We start from the raw sequence: 20,708 nt of genomic DNA, 5'->3' as shown, positions 1-20,708 counted from the left end.
TGATGGAATTTATATGTCAAGAGTAATCTTAATTGTTCTCATGCTCAGAGGCGGAACGTAGAAGGGACTACGAGGGGCCACGACCTCTGCAAACTTTTGGAAATGAAAAATTAAATATAAATTGTAGAATACCAATGTGTTGAGTATATTTGTTGTTTGTAAATACATTTTTGCTTCTCGTGTATTCTATAAATTTCGTGAACATTAGAGTTAAATCAAATTCCACATAACTCAAACATCACCGTATCATTTGGATATTTATTCTTTGTGGTTATTGGTAATATGATTTTTTTATACTTAATTGATCATATTGCTTTTTTTTTTTTTTAATTTAAAAAATTGGGTTTATTTGAACCTAATTATTTTGTACCTTATTCTCAGCCCAACTTTTTGTTCGTAATTTTTCTCCACATTTATACTTGCAAAAAATTACAACCATTGATAATTTATTCTTGTAGTTACCTTTGTTTTGAGGACCATACCTCTTCAAAGCTCAATTTCTTAAATAAAACTCCTCTATCAAATAAAACAAGAAAATTAATATTTAAGAACTAGGTATTACACAAAGAATCAAAGACAATTGATGATGATCGATCATGATGATTAGTGCAACATATGTGTAAAGCATAGTATTCCAACAATAATTTTTTAACTTGCTCAAAATAAATAAACTCTAATTGTAAATATCTGTATGAATTCAAAAAATTCTTATGAATATACTTTGGGTGTAATGTCATTCAAATGATGTGTCATAGCATTCATACTAATTATATGAGTATTTAAAATATGTATATGTACACAACTTAACAATTTCATATATATATATATATTTTGAAGAATGGAAAGAGTTAAAATAAAAAACTTTTAGACACTCTTGAAATTATTTAGTGAGATATTAGTGAGAATTAAGGATTTTTGTTCAACCTCCACAAGTAGAGAATCTTGTAAGGATTATGCTTTGTTTAGTAATTTTTTTATATCCAATTCTAAGGATTATGACTTCTTGTAAAGATTGTCATTTATTATTCATCTTTAGGTTATTGTTTCTTTAAGTTTATGGTGTCGTTTATGTATAGATTAGGGTAATCATTTGGTATCGTGCATGTACTATCATTTCGGTATTCATCAGATTGTCATTTATGATTGATCTTTTGACAGGACCGTTCCCAGATTTTCACGTTGGAATTCGGAGTGATCCTGTGAAGTCTAACACCAACCAGGTATTAGGCCCGCAAATCTCCACTGCAATCCAAAATTTGTATCTAAATTTAAACAGAGCATAACTAAATGGATTTTTACAACTTCAATTAACATAAAAACAAATAAGGCAATAACATTGAGCCAACAATGTTGACGAACGAATCGCAGGGAAAACTGATGCCTCGACGTGGTGCGGTTTGACCTCAACGATCTCTAAAACCTGGGGGAAAACGTTAAAAAAAAAAAAGTGAGAATTGTGAGTGGACAAAAATAAACTTTAAAACAAACCCTTGAAAACCATTTGTAAAACTGTTCGTTTACTTTAAACTCATTTCTTTAAAGATCCTCCAGTTTTAAAACCATTTCTCAAATCCATTTTTAAATCATCTCAAAACTGTAAATTGAACTCTGAAGCACAAATAATACTCTCAAGCTATAAACCTTTTAAAATATCTAAAATAAAAACACAATGCTCTACTGAACTTTCATTTAAAATATTTACTAATGTAAAATTCATTTATCAAAATACTCCACAAACTGAAACCTCACGCCACACTAGTACTCGAAGAAAAACTGGTCATACGTGCACGCTGAGCTAATAATATTGGTCATATACTGCCGAATCATTTCTAAACGAGTGCAGAGCAAATATGTACTGCTGGTCATACACCGCCGACTAAGCAAGTGTAGAGCAAATGTATAATGCTGGTCATACACAGCCGACTAGACAAGTGCAAAACAAATGCTGGTCATACACCGTCGAGTTATCTCTAGATGAGTGTAGAGCAAATCTATACCTATCAGGGGTTACTAATGTGACAATTTGAAACCGCTTTCCTTATTCAAAAATCCGCTACTCGGAAAGATACTCATTCAAATACGAAGCTAAAATATAACTCTTTCATAAGTCCGCTTAAAGAATCATTTTCAAATCATGAAAGCTGTTATATCTAAATCATTTCCAAAGGACGGAAATTCAATGATAAAACTTCTCCAAAATAATGCCAAAAATTATTTTCAGAAACTATCCATATGAAAACCATGTAATGCAATCCTGAACTCATCATTTACTCATATCAAAATATTTATTTAACAAATGATTTTCGAACTTATGCAATTTAACAGATTTCCAAAACATCTCATAAATCATTAATCGAAAATACCAAGATAATTAATCATAAATTTAAGTTTCCAAACAAAAATAGTAATTCATTTTTATTTTCCTCTTTTCAAAATGAATAAACGTGCACTAGTTTGTTTAAATCCCTCAATTAAGTTAGCATGCAATAAGTAAATAATTTTCTTTAAATAAATAATCATAAATTACATAAAACATTTATAAAACAAAGTCCACTCACAGTTTACACCAAGCTATGCCGAATCTTTTCCAAAATTGAATCCTACTCATGATCTCTCACTTGTTTGCCACTAGAATAGCTGAGAGATGAAGTTCTATCGACCGTGCAACCACGTGAAAAGATCGAAATGCCCTTGGACGGCAACACGCTCGGATTCCCAATCCGGTAGCATAACGGCATCGAAAATAGAATTCTCGAGCTAGGTACCTTGGAAAAAGCTTTTGGAGTTTCCGAAGGGCATAACAACGAAGAAAATCCTCCAAATCGCTGCCACATAAGGCGGAGCTATAGTGGCCGTGACTGGGTCGATGGAAACAGCCACTGGAGTCGCCGGAGAAGGCACGACTTATTTGTCTTCGCACCACCGTGTACGGTGGTCATCAGCGTGAGGGAACCACACTAGAAGACTCACCGCGACGAGGGGAAGACAACCCATGTGCTTTGTAGTCGCGTCATGGCCGAAGAAGTGAGATCGCCAGCAAAGAGGCTCGTCTTTGTTCTGCAATGTTTCCTTGTCATGAGTGATCAGCTGGAAAAACGGAGACCACTGGGAGAGAGAGGGGAGGGAGGCGAGCAGTTGAGGTCTAAGACCTCAAGCGTTGGCCGCCAGACGGCGCCATACTCGCCGAAGAGAGAGAAAACGGAGAGAGAGAGAGAGGAGAGAGATCGAGGAGAGAGAATGAGAAAAATGAGGAGAGAGAGGGCTGAAATGTTTTTTTTTTTTTTTAAACTTAAACACAAAATTACACAAATGCCTGTAACTCTCAAACTGTAAATCCGATTTACGTGTGCTTCATGTCTACGTTCTCGTGGGCTCGAGACTTAACCAACAAGCCCAAAGTAAAAAACGAAAGCATATGAGAAAAAAAAGAGTCAACTTTGGGTCAAGTCCAATTTAAAACGAAAATTAAAAATTAGTCCAAAACCTTTTTATTTCTGAAATAAATTCCCAAAATACTGAAAATAAATCTTTGAAAAATACGGGGTCACAACAATTTAAAAACATAACACTTTTAATCGATAAGTTTTGAAATAACGTTAAATCAATTTCAGTGAATACACCGAATAAATTCTTAAAATATTTCCAAAGTAGTTTAGCAAAAATTTTCCGAGGTCTTTCCAATTTTGTTTTCCTTATAAAGTCTCTTAAAATAAACAAAGTTCAATAAAAATTTTTAAATTTCCAAAGAAATTTGGGTCGGGTCGTTACAACCTTTCGCCTTACAAAATTTCGTCCTTGAAATTAAGTATATAACGTAAAAGATAAATGATGTATAAGCATTTGAATGCTAAGCTTGTAACTTCTCAACTTATGTGATCAGTAATTGTAGCCCATATAATTAACCCTTTGTCTTAATCGAAGAAAATCCGAATTCTTGCCCAAGTTGTCTCATTTCCTCACTAACCCCTCTGTTGATCACGTGTCAGGGTGATTTGTCTAAGTCTCATCACGCTTCCACTGCGCCACTCTGATTGACCCTCTGATCTCTAAATGTGTCCAATAGTATTCTAAATACCCTATACTCACAACCTCAAAAATTATTACTATAACTACTTCCTTACCATAAGGATATAAGATATTATGTGTCCTCATCCCAATAGCTCAAAACTAACTCCTCAATGTGAGTATCACGTCTTTTAATGGTCTAATTCTTCCTGCCAATAAATCGAGTGATTATCAAATCCAAGCTGTATAAAGTTAGTGACATCACCACAAACCTTAAGTTCACTCTTAAGTCAATTCACCACTTCTTATGAAATTGACGTACAATGTGCTTCCTTTTCTCATTTTCTTGAATCCATATTCGCCCGTACACATATTAGTTCCTTACTTCTCCTTTTAATTCCTAGCCTTAATTCATGTCACTCTATTCTAACTCTTAAGTTGAAATCAATGAACTTCCAAAGTAATACCAATTTCTATTAATCCTTTTACTTTATTCTAGTATCCTTATTTCGTTACATCAATCTAACATAATTAACAACTCTTGTGTCCAATTCCAAGTGTCACAATAAAAAAAAAAAAAACACTTATTATCACCCGACCACATATCCCACTCTTAGAATCTAACTTACCATGCCAACCATCAAATCTGTTAGTTTCTAGGATTTGATATATTGGTTTTTCCTTGTCAAAATCATTGTATTTATTTTTAATTATTCACTCACAAGCTCTAGGCTAGAATTAAGGGTAAGATCAATTGTATTGAAGAAATCAAGAATGAAGTTGCAATGCAAAACTATCCGAGGTATACTGCACTTCATACATTTCACGAAATAAACAGTTTTGTGTCTATTTGACTAGTCATTTACTGATCATAAGGACAATGTTCTTTACGTACAGTATTAACACTTAAATGATTGTGTCACTTCAGTGGGCCATTTCAGGATTTGTTTCTTAAAGCCCATTTCATTTAAAGCCCATTTTCTATTTTTCTAAACATGCATGTGCACAGCACATGAATTGGTTCCTTCACTGAATCAATCAGATCAAATCTTGCTTCTCATCATTTTCACGCCACTCACTCACACACCTCAGCACTATTCATCTTCTTTCCCATTTTTGAATTTTGCAAAATAAAGAAATAACTGATTTTACAGCTCCACATTTTTATCCTCAACTGTACTAGGATACCTCTCTAGGATACCTTTATAGGACAAAAGGAATATGCCTTTTATTTGTCTCTTGCGGACAACCATTGATTGGCTTCCACGTGGCACGGGCAGACATGGTGAATGCGTGTGTGTGTTGTACGAGGTATATGGGTGTAATGGTCTAGCTTTTTCTGTGTGGTATTCTTGATGTGTTCTAGCTTGGGCGTTTTTGTAGGTGTGTGCTCATCCTTTCAAGTAAAAAAATGCTTTTGATTTTCAAAAACTAAATGATTTTCTTAACTTGTTTTTCCTCTAAAATCTGAATGGGTTTAAGTGTTGTTCTAAATCTTTTCACATATTCATAAACACTATCATTTAGATTTTAGATTAAGGATTCTCCATTAGCCTTTTCATGTCTTTTGCTTGAGAAGACTGATTTTTAAAGAATCCAAATTTGCATATCATTTCACAGCATTATCATTGGAATCCACTTGCTTGATTGCAATCGGTGCCGTGAGTTGAAGAGCTCAAGGAGGAACTGCCAATGACATGAATGACTGATTGCTAGCTTCAAGGTGTTTGCACAAGGATGCACAATGGTAAGAAGCTGCCACTTAGTATTAGGACTAAAGTGATTGAGCTTGTTGTGTGATTGCTTGTATTAAAACCCTTGATATTGGATTGTTTGGTCAACTGAAAAAGACCCCCAGTTTTTTAACCGTTAGTGGTTTTTCTGGGTGAATAATCTTGTGCCTTGTTCGTTGTTTATTTCTATTATGTTATTTATTATTAATCTGGAAATTCTATCACAAGATCACACATACTCCACTTTAGCATGTTAACTTAACCTTTTGTATGCTAAATGAAAGTTTGAAAATCTGCTCACACACCACTTTAGTTGTTGATAGCACTGGGATACCTACACTGATGGATCATTTGAGTGCATAGGTTATCACTTAATCCTTTGGTGTGTTTGATTTGTGTTATTTACAAAAGTTATTTTTGATTTACAAGTCAATTTGTGTCTTTAGATTTTAGCCACTATGTCGTCATAGTTTTGTCTGCTTGATTAGTCCCTGAGTGATCATATAAAACAAAAATTGGGGTCCGATTACTGACAGTGGTTTTAATCAAGTTAATTAGGTAGATAAATCACCTAATACAAACTTTCAAAATCCTTATTCACCTTAAGACATGGAATATTTGTATCACAATAATTTAATTTCACGCCTAAATTACTCATTTATTCGCATGCTATCCACATGTGATGTTCTTCAATATTTTATTCTCAACACTTACTTGAATCCATTACTCGAATCTATTAATTGCCTTACATATGTCTATTACCTTCTAGTTTCTCTGATCGTTTCTCATCTCAAGTCAGGTTTCCTTACTCAATTTCCTTAGTTGTCATCAAAGAGCTTCATAATTACATTCGAACCATAAAACTCATAATCATTGACAAAGTATCCATATTCTAATCCATAAGACTCAAACCTGAATGCTTGGAATGAGTTCAAGATGTCGTACTGAAACTTTAAGCAATGCTATCTTGATAAGATTAATTAAAACACTTTCCAAACTTAAACATCAAGGCATTTCTACAATCCCACTTCCTTATGAATCAATTACTTGCAACCCCTGAGAGTAAGAGTCGAGCTAAAAATTGTAACGCCCCGATCCTCGGACCCAAAAATACACTGAAACTTTATCCTTTAAACCTCTTTTCAAAGAATGAGCCATGCACTTAACATATTAAATAAATACATTTGATAAATCAGAGTGTGAGCCCAAAAACATGTATGTAAAAATCATTGTATAAAATCAGTTAAATCAAAACAAGTGGGTCCCACTGCCTCAACTTCTTCTCATTGCTTCCTCAGTCTGCTCCTGCCAAACATTAACCACACTGCACCATATCCATGGTACACCGGGTCATTCAAAAAAATAACCCGGTAAGCTCACTAGAGCTCGTATGAGTGAAATGACAAAGTAATTATCCTTAATAAAATCCTCAACTTCCATGCTTAATAATAATCCATAATAATATCCATAAATATTCAATCACATGATAATTTCATCACCAAATCATCCAAGCACCAAGATAAAACAAAATTCCTCGAATTCACATCAAATCAATTCCAATACTAATAATAATCATTCTGCAATTCAAGTTGCCTAATCGTCAACTACTAACCTCAACCTCAAATCATTCCCATCTTAATTTAATAACCTCAGTGCATAATCATCCTCATTTCTATTCTCCAAGATTCAGGCCTAAACATACCAAGTCCTAGTCAAATCAAGTCCTAGCAAACAAATGCACGCAAGAAATCCAGCAAAACAGTTAAACTAACTAATTTCACTCATGTCGCTCTTTGAAATCCCCCTAATCTCACTCTTTGGAATCCCCCAGCTTTAAAACCTTTTCACAAATTCATTTTCGAAAATCATCTCAAATAAACCTCGATATACTGAAAAAAAAGCAATAAAACTTCCAAGCAGAGAAATAACCAATCTGAACTGAAATTATCTTTATAACTGATATACCAAAACGCTTGTACTTTAAACTCACACCATACTTGTACCCATACTGTAGACAATGTCCTGTCCACAATCCCACGCACGGGCAGACTCAAATCCTGGCCACAATCTCGTACGGAGGGGTCACTCGCACGAGCAAGCTCGTATCCTGGCCACAATCTCGTACGGAGGGGTCACTCCGCACGAGCAGGCTCGTCAAATCAGTACTCGCATTTCCAACTCACAACATTCCACCCACAATTTATTCCGAACTATGCCGAATCCTTCCGAAATTGATTCCCGCTCATAAACCCTCACTTGTCTGTCACTCGAAACATACCGACATTTCCTCAATAATTAATTTGATCATTTTGTATATAATAACTGCCTAATCATCAATCATTAACCTCGACTATAAACAATCCTTCTCTAATTTGGTGACTCTCCTCTAAGTAACTCTATAATTCCCAATTAATTCCTTCGCCTCAAATACTTGTCAATTCATTTTCCTAATTCAAATCCTACACCTAGTCTTTTCTAACGTAAAGCAACAAATCTATAAAACAGACAATTAAACCACGGTACTCAACAATATAAGCAGATAAGATTCACTCACAGTTTAACTGCGTGAAAAGACTATAAAGCCCTTGGATGGCAACACACTCGGATAACAAATTCAGCAGCATGACGGCATTGGGAATGCGATTTCCCGAGCCCGTGTACCTGTTAAGACCAGACAACCAAATAAATACACACAGAATTCACAATTACACCACTGAACGACTGAAACGGGCGGCCGCCACCCTACACGGTGGCTGCCTAGCCTAGAACAGCACCCAAAATAGTTCAAAAACAACAACGAACCTTGAATTATGGTTTCTGGAGGTTCCAAAGAGGCATACCGACGAAGAAGACCACCCAAATCGCCGCCACACAAGGTGGAGCTACAGTGGCCGCGGCTGCAAAATAGGGGAATCGAAATCGAATCACAAATGGCTCAAGCTAAGAACACAGACACGAAGGTGACGTCGAGAGGAGCCAAAATGATACCTGGGTCGACGACCAATTCTCGCCGGAAATGGCCCAAACTGGCCGGAGAAGACGATCGGACAACAATCTTCGATCCGCCGCCGTTTGAGGTCATCGGAGCATGGGGTAACCACTGGGAGACTCGCCGTGGCCTGGGGAAGAAAACCCAGGTGGTCTGGCGCCGCAATTTGGCCGGAAAATGCAGATCACCGGCGAGGAGAAGCTCGACTGTTCCACGTCGACCCTTCGTCGTGGGTGATCGGCCGGAGAGACGAAGTCCACAGGGAGAGAGAGGGGAGGGAGGCGAGCACTGTGGGCTAAACACCCAGCCTAGCTGCCGCCGGACGCGCCGCTACGCGCCGGTGGCAGGGACGGCGAGGGTGAGGGGCAAGAGAGAGACAGACGTGCGGGGAGAGAGAGAGACAGAAATGAGGAGAGAGAGAGAGGAAATTTGATTTTTTTTTTTTTTGGTATTTAAAACCCCCTTTCGTAAAATTACAAGTGTGCCACTCACTTCACATGTCCGTATGTTTTAAACCATAACTCCGATTGACGGATGCTGCGTGTCTACGAACTCGTGGACTCGAGACCAATCCAACGGACCCAAAGTCAAAGACGAAAGTCCATTAGTTTTAAAAGTCAACTTTTTGTCACGCCCAATTTAACACAAAATTTAAAAATTAACCCAAAACCTTTTTAAATTCCAAATAAATTCCAAAATCCTTAAAATAAATATTGAAAATATTGAAAATAATTATCTGAAAAATACGGGGTCTCACAAAATATAGGTGTGCCACTAATTGCAAAGACTTAATGTGAGACTCCGTATTTTTCAAAGATTTATTTTAAATATTTTGAGAATTTATTTTAAGGATTTTGAGAATTTATTTGGAATTTAAAAATGTTTTAATTTAATTTTAATTATTTTTTAAATTGGGCTTGACCCAAAGTTGACTTTTATAATTAGTGGGCTTTCGTCTTTGACTTTGGGCACGTAGGATAGGTCTCGAGTCTACGAGTACATAGACACGAAGCAAGCGTAAATCGGAGTTACGGTTTGAGTTTTACGGGTAATTTTGTGTTTTTAAGTTTTTAAAACACCTCAGCTGTTTCTCTCTCCTCTCTCCCCGGTTCACTCACTCTCTCTCTCTCTCTCTCTCTCTCTCTCTCTCTCTCTCTCGCCCGTTTAGCACCGCCGCTCTGTCACAAGTGCGTGGGCGCACGTCCGGCGACGGATGGAGGAGGACGAAAGCTCCCGAAGCTCGCCGTCCCTCCTTCTTCTTCCCCTGGTCTCTGTTCAGCCCAAAAATTCCCCAAACCGACAACCCAGTTTTCGCCTGTTTAAAGCTCCGGCGTTGACTTGCCGTTTTCGGTGTCTTCACGGCCCAGCTCCGGCCCAGGAAGCTTCCTCTCGTCGAGCCGAGCACGGTAGTGTGCTCTGATCGTCCACCCGACGCTCCTCGACGACGAATCGACGCTGTGAAGGCCGGCGGCTTCCACCGCCGATTTCGGCAAGATTCGGCCGTCGACCCATGTCTAAAATTTGATCCTCTCAACGTCTCCTTCGTGCCTGTGTAATTTGCTTAGGTTGATTTTGAGCAGAAATTTTGCAGGTTGACCACTGCGGGTTTCGCCGTGTTTAGTCGTGCCGATGACTCTAATTATTGGTTTTTGGCCTTTGGCCAGTCACCCGAAACCCGTGGGTGAGCTTCTGTGTGTTTTGTATACTGTTCTAAGTCGGGCAGCCACCGTGTGTGGTGGCGGCCGCCCGTTTCGGTCGCTTAGCGGTCGTTTGTGTTTCTGAATTGTGATTTTATTTGGTTGTCTGATCTTAACAGGTACACGGGCTTGGAAAATCTTATTCCCGATGCCGTCATGCTGCCAGATTTGTTATCCGAGCGTGTTGCCGTCCAAGGGCATTTCGGTTTTTTCACGTGGTTATACTGTGAGTGAACTTATCGGATTGTAATGTAGAGTACCGTTAGTGAATTGTTTGTTTTGTATGTTTGTTGTTATATGTTAGAGAATGCTAAGTGTAGGATTTGAACCATAAGAATGAATTGACGAGGATTGGAGGCTAAGAATTATTTGGGAATGAGTTGCCCTGAGAATAATTGCTGAATTAGAGATGAAATGCTTATTATCGAGGATTAATGAATGATAATTAGGCAATTATTTTACAGAATAATCAAGTTACCTATTGAGGAAGTGTTGGTATGATTTGAGTGGCAAACAAGTGAGGGGTCGTGAGTAGGAATCAATTTCGGAAAGGATTCAGCATAGTTCGGGTAAACAGTGAGTGAACCTTGTTTTATAAATGTTTTAAGAATAAATTTTCTCACAGCAAGTGTTGATGATGCATATGTAGAGATGAATCTGAAAAGAAATACAAGGGGCATTAATATATTGTTAAACAATGATAGTTATGAGTTAGTTTCGAGAATGTTATGATTGAGGTTGTGCGAGAATACCTGCCTGCTCGTGCATCGATTCGCTCTGCACGGGAAGTGGCGAGCCTAGTTACCTATCTACTCGTGTATAGATTCGCTCTACACGAGAAGTGGCGAGCATTCCTGCCTGCTCATGTATAGATACGTTTTGCACGAGAAGTGGCGAGCATTCCTGCCTGCTCGTGCATCGATTCGCTCTGTATGGGAAGTGACGAGCTTATCTGCCTGCTCGTGCCTATGCACGGGATGTGGCGAGCTTAATTATCTCAGTGTATGACCAGCAATTCCCCGGGTACTAGTGTGGCAGTTGTGTAGTATTTTGAGAAATGATTTTTCATCAGTAAACATTTTAAATGACAGTTTCAGTAAGGCATTGCGTTTTATTTCAGACTTTTTAATAGTTTTACAGCTTGAGAGTATTATTTGTTCTTCAGAGGTCGATTTACAGTTTTGAGATGATTTAAAAAATGGATTTGAGAAATGGTTTTAAAATTGGGGGATTTCAAAGAGCGATGTGATTGAAATTAGATAGATGTTTGTTTGTATTGTGTGCTTGTATTTCATTGTTTGCTAGGACTTGGTAAAGTTTAGGCTTGAATCTTGAGGATGGACAATGATGGTGATTATACATTGAGATTATTAATTAGGATGTGAATGATTAAGGTTGAGGTTAATAATTGACGATTAGACAATTGATTGGCCATAATGATTATTATTATTACCAGTGGGATTTGATGTGGATACGAGAAATTTTGATTATCTTGATGCTTGGATCATTGGTGAATTAAATATTATGTGATTGAATATTTATTATTTATGCTTTGATGTTATTATGGATTATTTTATTGAATATGAAAATTGAGGAAATTATTGAGGTTAGTTAATTAAGTCTTTTCACTCATACGAGCTCTAGTGAGCTTACCGGGTTGTTTGTTTGAATGACCCGGTGTATCATGGATATGGTGCAGTGTGGTTGATGTTTAGCAGGTTAAGTAGGCTAAGGAGGCGGTGGGGAGAAGACGAGGCAATGAGACCTACTTGATTTATTTAAATATTTTTATACAGAGGTTTTACATAAATGTTTTATTTGAAAGAAATATATTTATTTATGTTTATGTGCATGACTCAAAAGAAAGAGAAAACATGTTTAAATGTTTGGTGTTCCAGTGTGTTTATGGGCCCAAAGTTCGGGGTGTTACACTTAACGTAAATAAAATAAACCATATCCCCAAAAACTCACTTATTTCTTTGAGGTTGGCCACGTCGAGGAGACATATTCATATTAGCAGAGGAAAACCTTTCTGTACACTGAAGGATGCATACAAGGTGTGGAGTCTAATGGAAACTTAAAACTTAATGCTCTGATACCAAGTTGACAGGACCATCCCCAGATTTCCACGCTGGAACTCTGAGTGATCTTGTGGAGTCCAACACCAACCGGGTGTTAGGCCTGCAAATCTCCACTGCAATCCAAAATTTGTATCTAAATTTAAACAGAGCATAACTAAATATATTTTTACAACTTCAATAAACATAAAAACAAATAAGGCAATAATATTGAATCAACAATGTTGATGAACAAATGGTAGGAAAAACTGATGCCTCGACATGGTGCAATCTGACCTCAACGATCTCTAAAACTTGGGGGAAAACGTAAAAAAAAAAAAAAAAAAAGGTTAGAATACTCTCTGTGAGTGGAAAAAAATAAACTTTAAAACAAACTCTTGAAAACCATTTGTAAAACTGCTCGTTTACTTTGAACTCATTTCTTTAAAGATGACGTAGTTTTAAAACCATTTCTCAAATCCATTTTAAAATCATCTCAAAACTGTAAATCAAACTCTGAAAAATAAATAATACTCTCAAGCTATTAAACTTTTAAAATATATGAAATAAAAACGCAATGCTCTACTGAACTGTCATTTAAAATATTTAATGATGTAAAATTCATTTATCAAAATACTCCACAAACTAAAACCTCACGCCACACTAGTACCCGGGGAAAAACTGGTCATACGTGCATGCAGAGCTAATAATGCTGGTTATACATTGCCGAGTCATCTCTAAACAAGTGCAGAGCAAATATATACCACTGGTCATACTAGCAACTTACATTAACAATAAATCAAATGTAAAGACTTGTATTTCATCAAAACAAAGAAAGGAAAACATCTACATCTTTTTCAGTTTCGATTCCTGGCTTATAGGTTATTTGGTTTACATTCCTAAAGACATGTAAGACTAAAGCAAAGAAATGAAATTAGGTTCCCAAATTATACTAATTTGTTTCAAAGACTAACTTCAATTATGCAAGATGTCAATTATTCATCTAGAGGCAATATATATAACCTAGTTGTTAGTCTTGGACTCATGCACATAGAGGGCTGCAAGTTACACTTAATTCAACCTAAGTACATCCTAGGTGTGAGCAACACTAAATCAAGTTATATTTCCTTTTTGTAGCAAGTTGAAGTCATCAACATGCTTACACATGTTGATTTGGTTTTAAAATACAAAACACAAAGTATGTTATTCAGTAAGGAAAACTGCACACGCCTAATCAATTTAAATTGATCAATAATTTTAGGTTTCTTTCCCAAGATGATGAGGCAAATTGGAGTCATCAACATGCCATGTCATGTTGGTTTTCTTTCTCAAAGTAAATAGCTATATCAAAATGAAATAGAGGCTATAGGCTAAAGGCTGACTAGGTTGTTTATGTAGCAACTTAGTGATTAATTAAAAATACATTTTTAAGCATTTCAAACACAATGCACAGTCAAGCATTCAATCACCAAAACACAATCACAAGTAGGCATACCATCTCCTCCTAGCGTGGACTAATTAGATGTCATACATCTTTGTGTGACTTGAAGAACAAAATGATAGAGAGCTTGTGGATTCTCACTTTGATGGGCTTCCAATCAAGAAAACAAAGTATGAATACTCTTTAAATAAATCATGTTTTATTGCATTATATTTCAATATGAAGCATATATGATCATATGAATTTTTATTTCCGCTGTGTTTATATGATTAATTTCCAACACAAACAACAGTAGTCTTGACTGCAAATCTCATCCTTGACCATACATAGGTGAAAAAGAAAACTAACTAAAGACAATAAGAAGCTTGATCTAAAATGAGAAAAGACAATAATTAAACTAAATACTAAAATGCAATAACTATAGAGATCTAGCATTTAGAAGAAATAAATATTAGGAATAGAAGCAAACAAGCAATAAATAAGCAAAAAAATGGACTTTCAGAATGGAAATTATGGGGATCTGGGCCCAACAACTACAATCTTAAACAAACATAAAAGGACTTTTGATGGTAACAATGAAACAAACATAAAATAAACACGCGAAAGGAATGAACAACTCTTTTAATATTAAAAATGGGTGAAAACCAAGGCAAATGGATAACAACAAAATGAAAATACAATAAATAAAACTAAACAATCTATTATTTGAGGTACAAAGTGATTACCTGATGGATAATAGGAGAAAAGACAAACTCAGAAAAAGAAAGAAACAATGAAGAACAGTGAAAAGTAAAGGCAACAGTGCTTAAAAAAAATGTAAAGATGAAGATCTTAATCTGAAAATAAAGTGCTAGGGTTTTTTATCTGGGTAGTCGTCCCTTGTCCTTGAGCCATAACTGTCCTTATATAGTACTAGGGTTTTCCTTTTTCTAATTTCCTAAGGGACACGTGTATAGCCCATGTATGTGATGCTAAAAGGTGACCTCAACTTGCTGATGTAAGTCCTGGGGCGTTGGCAGAGCCGTCACTATCCTCATCATTGTCCTTGAAGGTTCTTTTGCCAAATCTTATCCATTAAGGAAATTTAGGCCAAAAGCATGACTTTTATCTCAGCTGAAAATCCTTTATTTTTGTATCCGCTTGTGGCTCTAGTCTTGATATACGCCCTTCGGTTGAGAGGCGTGTTTCTCGGCCGTAGTGAAAATGTCGCTTTCACTTTTTGTTGACTTGTCAAGCCATGTGGCATATTAGGATTTTGAAAAGTGGGGCACGTGGCAAAATTTGAGAAGGGTACCAACATTGGGAAAGGGCAATCAAACTGAGAATCTCTCCCATTATTAAATAAAAGGAATACCACTAGATTGAAAATAAGTTGGGTAAGAAAAAAACGGGTTTAATATAAATTTTGAGTTAATTTCAGTTCAGTACTTCAAGTTTACTTCAAATTTCAATTTATTACTTCATGTTTAAAATCTTGCAATGTCATACCTCATATTTTCAATTTGTTGCAATGTCATACTGTTTGTACCCAAAAATGGCACTTGGTTATTATTGGTCATTTCTCATATTGGCCATTTTTTATGTTGGCAATTTCTCATGTTGGTCATTTCTCATATTGGTCATTTCTCATGTTGGCCATTTTTTATGTTGGCCATTTCTTCATTGTTGGCCATTTCTGAGTAGTGGCCAAAGAAATTTTCCTGGCCCGTATACCCTTGTTTGGTGGCCAACTCACTTTGGGGCCAATGGGTGTTTTAACCCACTCCTTTTTAAATTGTGGTTTAAGGACCAATAATTTTTTAAGACTACTAGACAATATGGCCCACGACCTAAAAAAAGTTTTTAAGGCCAGTAATAGGACTATAAAATAGATGAACCCGTCTCAATAAAGGGGTCGGTAGAGATTTCCGCAGCCCATTCACATAACCAACTCCGAAAAATGAGTCCAAAATCCCTAGGAAGCCGAATCACGCAATGAGTTCGACTTTGGAAAGGATTTGTATCCTCATTAATGATGAGATTTGATCAAAGATCCCCTTAGAGTCCAACTTTTGAAAGAATTCAGAAAGTTTTGCAGACAAGTCACCTAGATGAACAAGGACTCAATACGATCAAGCAAGGACTCCTACTATGGAAAGAATTTCAATCTTCATCAATGACAAAACTTGGCCGCCAAGAAGAAATCTCAGAAGTTCGAGTCCTACTAGGAGAAGGAAGATGATTTCAGGCCAAGAAATGACCCATTATCTAGGATTGTATCCTAGCACCCTTATAAATAGATGCATTCGAGAGAAGAGAAAGGACATTCAGCATCCAATACACCCAAATTCTCAAATCTCAAGAATCTCTCAAAGTTCTTTTGCTTTCAATTTCTTTTTAGTTTCTACCGTTCGAGGTGCTTTTAGGTTTCTCATAACTTTAGTCTCAAGATCATTAGGTTTGTAGCTCTGCCATTGTCTTCACAAGGATTGTGGTATCGATTTATTTTATGCACTTTAGTTTCATGCAATTGGATCGTTTTTATTTTAATTATTGTTCAAGTTCTTTGCTCAACACATAAATGTTTATTTTGTTCATTGTTCTTTTTAATATTGAAGTTGATTTAGTTGACAATAATAGCGTTGAGTTTCATTATAATTTTATCGTCCATAGTTTCTTTTATCTTTTTGGCCAATTTCATCATTGCATTCACAACTTCAACAACACTGTTCTAAGGAGGCCGAGACGCCACTCGGACTCTGATTCCGAGACGCCACTCGGACTCTGATTCCGACTAAAGCTTTGTCCCCAAGGTTAGAAAAGAATCTAGGCCAAGAGTGGTTCATAACTTGGCCACACAATCGTTTAGATTGGATTTCAGATTTAGGCGCAAAACCCCAACATCACCATCCCAATTTCTAGTGTGGCCTAGTTTGATGCCCAATAGTGGCACACCCCGCACACTCACATCCAAACGACCAAAACTCACTTTTGGCCAACCTTGGCTAAAAAACTGGTGAACATATTTTTGGCACGCCCGGTGAGATATTATTTGTTGTCTTTGCTAATGTTGCATGGTTGCTAATACTCGTGCGTTTCCAAATCGTGATCAGGAGAATCCTTACCGTAACCCGGTTCCTTATCGTGATCCAATGACAAAGAATCAAACCAACCCAAACAACCAACCCGCTGGCAAGGCGACCAGTGCTATGAATCCAAGCAATTATCTCAACCTCGATTCTAGAAAGAGGCCTCAAGTTGGCCAACAAAGCGAGAACAATCACGTTCCGACCTTTGTGGACCAAAATAATCAGGATGGATTATTTGGTGAAGCTACAATTGAAGATGTACCGGAGAAAATCGATCATCGACTCCAGCCGAATCCAGCTACTATAGAGGATGTCCAACAACTCATTAACTTGGTGAGGGAGGAAAGTTGGGTCACCCAAAATCATCTACAAATCATGGCTATCCAGGTGAACACCACGTTAGACCGGATTGAAATGACTAACAATGTGATGGCCAACAACATTGCTAGTTTGGGTACCCAAATCTAACAACATATTGTCCAAGCTCTTCAAGGGGGTCAGGGTCATAATCCACCCGTGGCAAATCAAGTGCAAATCCTTGAACCATATAGACAGGCACTTTTGGCAAATCAACCGCGAGCTCATTTAGGTTTGGGGGGCAATGGTAACGGCCAGAATAATGGCCGGGCCCAAAACCAAGGGGGCAACCATCAAGCGGTCAACAACTTTGCTGGGGGCATTCAGGTCGGACTCGGCCAAGCCCCGGTGGAAATTGATAGGAATATGATTAAGATGATCATCCAAGACATGTATGGACCTTTAGCTAGGAGAAAAATCCGACATGTATACCGAAGACCTTTCCCTGACTTTGTGGACCAAACAGAATACCCAAGAGGTTTTAGGGTTCACTACTAAAAAACAGCTCATCTACCACGGGCAATGTCTGTGGTGGATTTAAATTAACCATGGACGGGCCACCCGTTATGTATTGGGATGTGGTAGATTAGCACGGTCATCTACCACAGGCAATGTCCGTGGTTGAATATAATATTGACCATAGACAATGCACGTGGTAAATTCTTATATATGACCACAGATACTACACGTGGTAGATTATCATATACGATCACAGACATTACACGTGGTAGATTATCACATACGACCACGGACACTACACGTTGTAGATTACCAATGCCCATTGTAAATTACCTTATCAACTACGGTCAGTGCCCGTGAAGAAAGTCAAATAAGCATTAAAAAAAATAAAATATATTAAATAATATTTTAGGAATTTTATTTGTCAAAATTGACTATATAAAGGAAAAATAAATATATAAATATTGAATCAAAATTACATATTATAACATAAGAAATGATAATATCATAATCAATATTATAAGTCATTACAATTAAAGCTACCAATTAATTAAACTAGTCTCATATATATGTCTTGACATAAACCAAATAAGTCTTAGGATAATATAAAAGCCAAGTGGTTGACTAACATCAAAATATAGTCTAACTAATAACTTAGGTTCTTCAACACTAATGTATTTTGATGGCCACGCAATCGTACTCGCTATAGCATCTTCAAGAATATGAAATTCACTCGTAGCACGGTATAAAGAGACACCCTCCACTTTCACTTTCCTTACCCAAACTTTCCAACAATCAGGACCAAGCACCATATGATGAACCATAGCTTCAGGATTTGTAGATTCTATGTCTCCTTCTGCAACAACTTTTCCAGTCCCTAACCAATGTAGTAGCTTGCATTTAGGCCCTCTTAAAGCATGAGGTTGCAGCTACATACCAACAAGAAAAAAAAATCTCAATATATGAACAATATAATTGAGGTATAAAACCATATATACTTAAGTACCATTAAATTACCCTACTGTGGAATTACCTGGGAAGTAGCTTTACAAGTTTTTCTTCCATCATTCCTATTTGCAGACTAGTTTCACATCGTTGTGACTACAAAATTTGAAAGAAAAAAAATTAAAAGTACAGACTTAAAGCTTCCAAGAAATAAAAAGTAGGACTGTCTTTGGTGGACAGGTCACAGCAGACAAGATAGTCCTCCACAGTAGACAAAAAATTGCCATTACTCTAAAGTCTGAAACAACCAGAATGTTAATATTTCAACATGAACTTCTTCCATCGCTCATTCTCTCTCTACCTGTGACTTTGGACAATAAGATTATGTGCTCTTCATAAATCACAGACTGCATGGTTGGTACTTTCACAATTTAAGGAGTAAGTTGCACAACTCTCAATGCTTCCCCATCAACTACTTCCTAATTTTTTTATAATGCTATTCTTCAGCTGCCAACTAATTATTATATGATATATACTCACAGCAACTCCTGCCCAAGTCTTTACTTCCCAACAACCCCGTGATGTTTGACATTTATATTTTTTAGTCTCTCAAACATCTGAATCCAACTATTTACATCCAGTCACTGGACAATTCTTACTTCATTCACTACATGCATATCAGAAACTAGGAGTTTTCAATCATATATAGCTATTAAAACATGCAACTAATTAAAAAAATGTACCTGGACACTATCTTTAGAAGCTTGTTTCGAACCACTATTACTGCCTTTTAAACCTGCTATATCATGTTGTAACTAAGAAAAAAAAATATAATTAGTGTGCACTCAATTAAAATATGATAAATCATCCACAAACAAATCATCTAGTGAACAAGTAGTGAATCAGACTACATTACCTGCTGAGTAGGTTTAGAAACTTGCCCTCCATCATTCTTAGCTCTTTGAATATTTGTACTACCTCGTTGAGATGACTAACAAATATCCAATAAATGAAAAAGAGGTAATAAAACAAGAGTTCAGTAATCCAGGGCAATGACACATGTTTTAAATAGACATATATGTTTTTACCTGAGCCTTATTTGTAGAAGCATGTACCACATCATTAGGACCTACATTGTTACCCTTAGCTCCTGTATCATGAATCTACAATTTCAAAACAAGGAATAATCCTAAAATCATCCACAATTCAGGTCAAAAACAAATTAAAGAACAAAGAGAAAAGAGTGAATTAAGGGTCGTGGAGAAAATCAAAAATTCTGATGAAATACCAAAAAGAAAGCAAGAAAAATGACTTATCTACATGTATATTAATTTCTCTGAAATGGTTCTTTCAGCCAGGAAAAATAATTGATCATAAGAAAAAAAAAATTAAACCCATTGTTTATTGAACCATTGCAAATGGCATTGGTAGACATATATAAGATGGGGACGGTAGGGCATTTGCCATTGTTTGAGTCAGGGAGAGCAAAGGGAAGAGTTGTATATAGGCTGTTTTCTACGTCCATTTTTGTGGGCATATGTTTGATTTGGGTTTATAGGGTGACTCACACCCCAAAACTAGGAGAAGATGGAAGGTTTGGTTGGATGGGTTTGTTGGGTGCTGAGATATGGTTCGGTTTGCTAGGTGCCATTTGAAAGTGGTCAATGAAAATAAAAATTGTTGTGATCCTTGTGGATCACATCTACTCTCCTTTTTCAGGAAATGGGACATTAAAAATTCTGGAAAACCAAAAATAAGAAAAACAAAAACAAACAAACAAACAAAAAAGAAGAAGAAGAAGAAAGCCTTATTAAACAAGCATACAATTAGACAAAAAGCCTTATATTACTAGACAAGCATACAATTAGACATTAAATTGCGGAAGAACCACCCATGGGCCCTAAATTAGAGAGTAGCTATTCATTTGCAATAAAACCAAGTAGAAAACTAGGAAACC

At 36.6% G+C, this 20,708-nt stretch overlaps 1 protein-coding gene and 1 long non-coding RNA gene across 3 annotated transcripts; both read right to left on the bottom strand.

Annotated features, from left to right (window-relative positions):
• Positions 1-1,324: 1,324 nt before the first annotated feature.
• On the bottom strand, positions 1,325-9,120 carry LOC147286130 (uncharacterized). Of its 2 annotated transcripts, none has more exons than XR_015121990.1 (4): positions 8,727-9,120; positions 8,541-8,635; positions 8,293-8,399; positions 1,325-1,420 (listed from the first exon to the last, which is right to left on the bottom strand). It is a non-coding gene; the product is annotated as an uncharacterized LOC147286130 (long non-coding RNA). The 2 variants fall into 2 exon arrangements; XR_015121989.1 differs by lacking the exon at positions 1,325-1,420 and adding an exon at positions 6,694-7,062.
• A 9,391-nt stretch (positions 9,121-18,511) lies between these two features.
• Positions 18,512-20,218, bottom strand: LOC147286129 (uncharacterized). The gene is made up of 6 exons (XM_086239408.1): positions 20,162-20,218; positions 19,840-19,914; positions 19,668-19,742; positions 19,495-19,566; positions 18,840-18,907; positions 18,512-18,735 (listed from the first exon to the last, which is right to left on the bottom strand). The coding sequence occupies exons 1-6, from the start codon at positions 20,216-20,218 to the stop codon at positions 18,717-18,719; spliced, it is 366 nt and encodes a 121-aa protein (XP_086095534.1). The 3' UTR covers positions 18,512-18,716.
• Between the last annotated feature and the right edge of the window lie 490 nt (positions 20,219-20,708).

The sequence above is a fragment of the Dryas octopetala genome, chromosome 4, assembly GCF_963921425.1.
Source record: "Dryas octopetala chromosome 4, drDryOcto1.1, whole genome shotgun sequence".
Taxonomy (NCBI): Eukaryota; Viridiplantae; Streptophyta; class Magnoliopsida; order Rosales; family Rosaceae; genus Dryas; species Dryas octopetala.
Note: the sequence above shows the minus strand (reverse complement) of the source record. Positions and strands in the feature narration are given on the sequence as shown.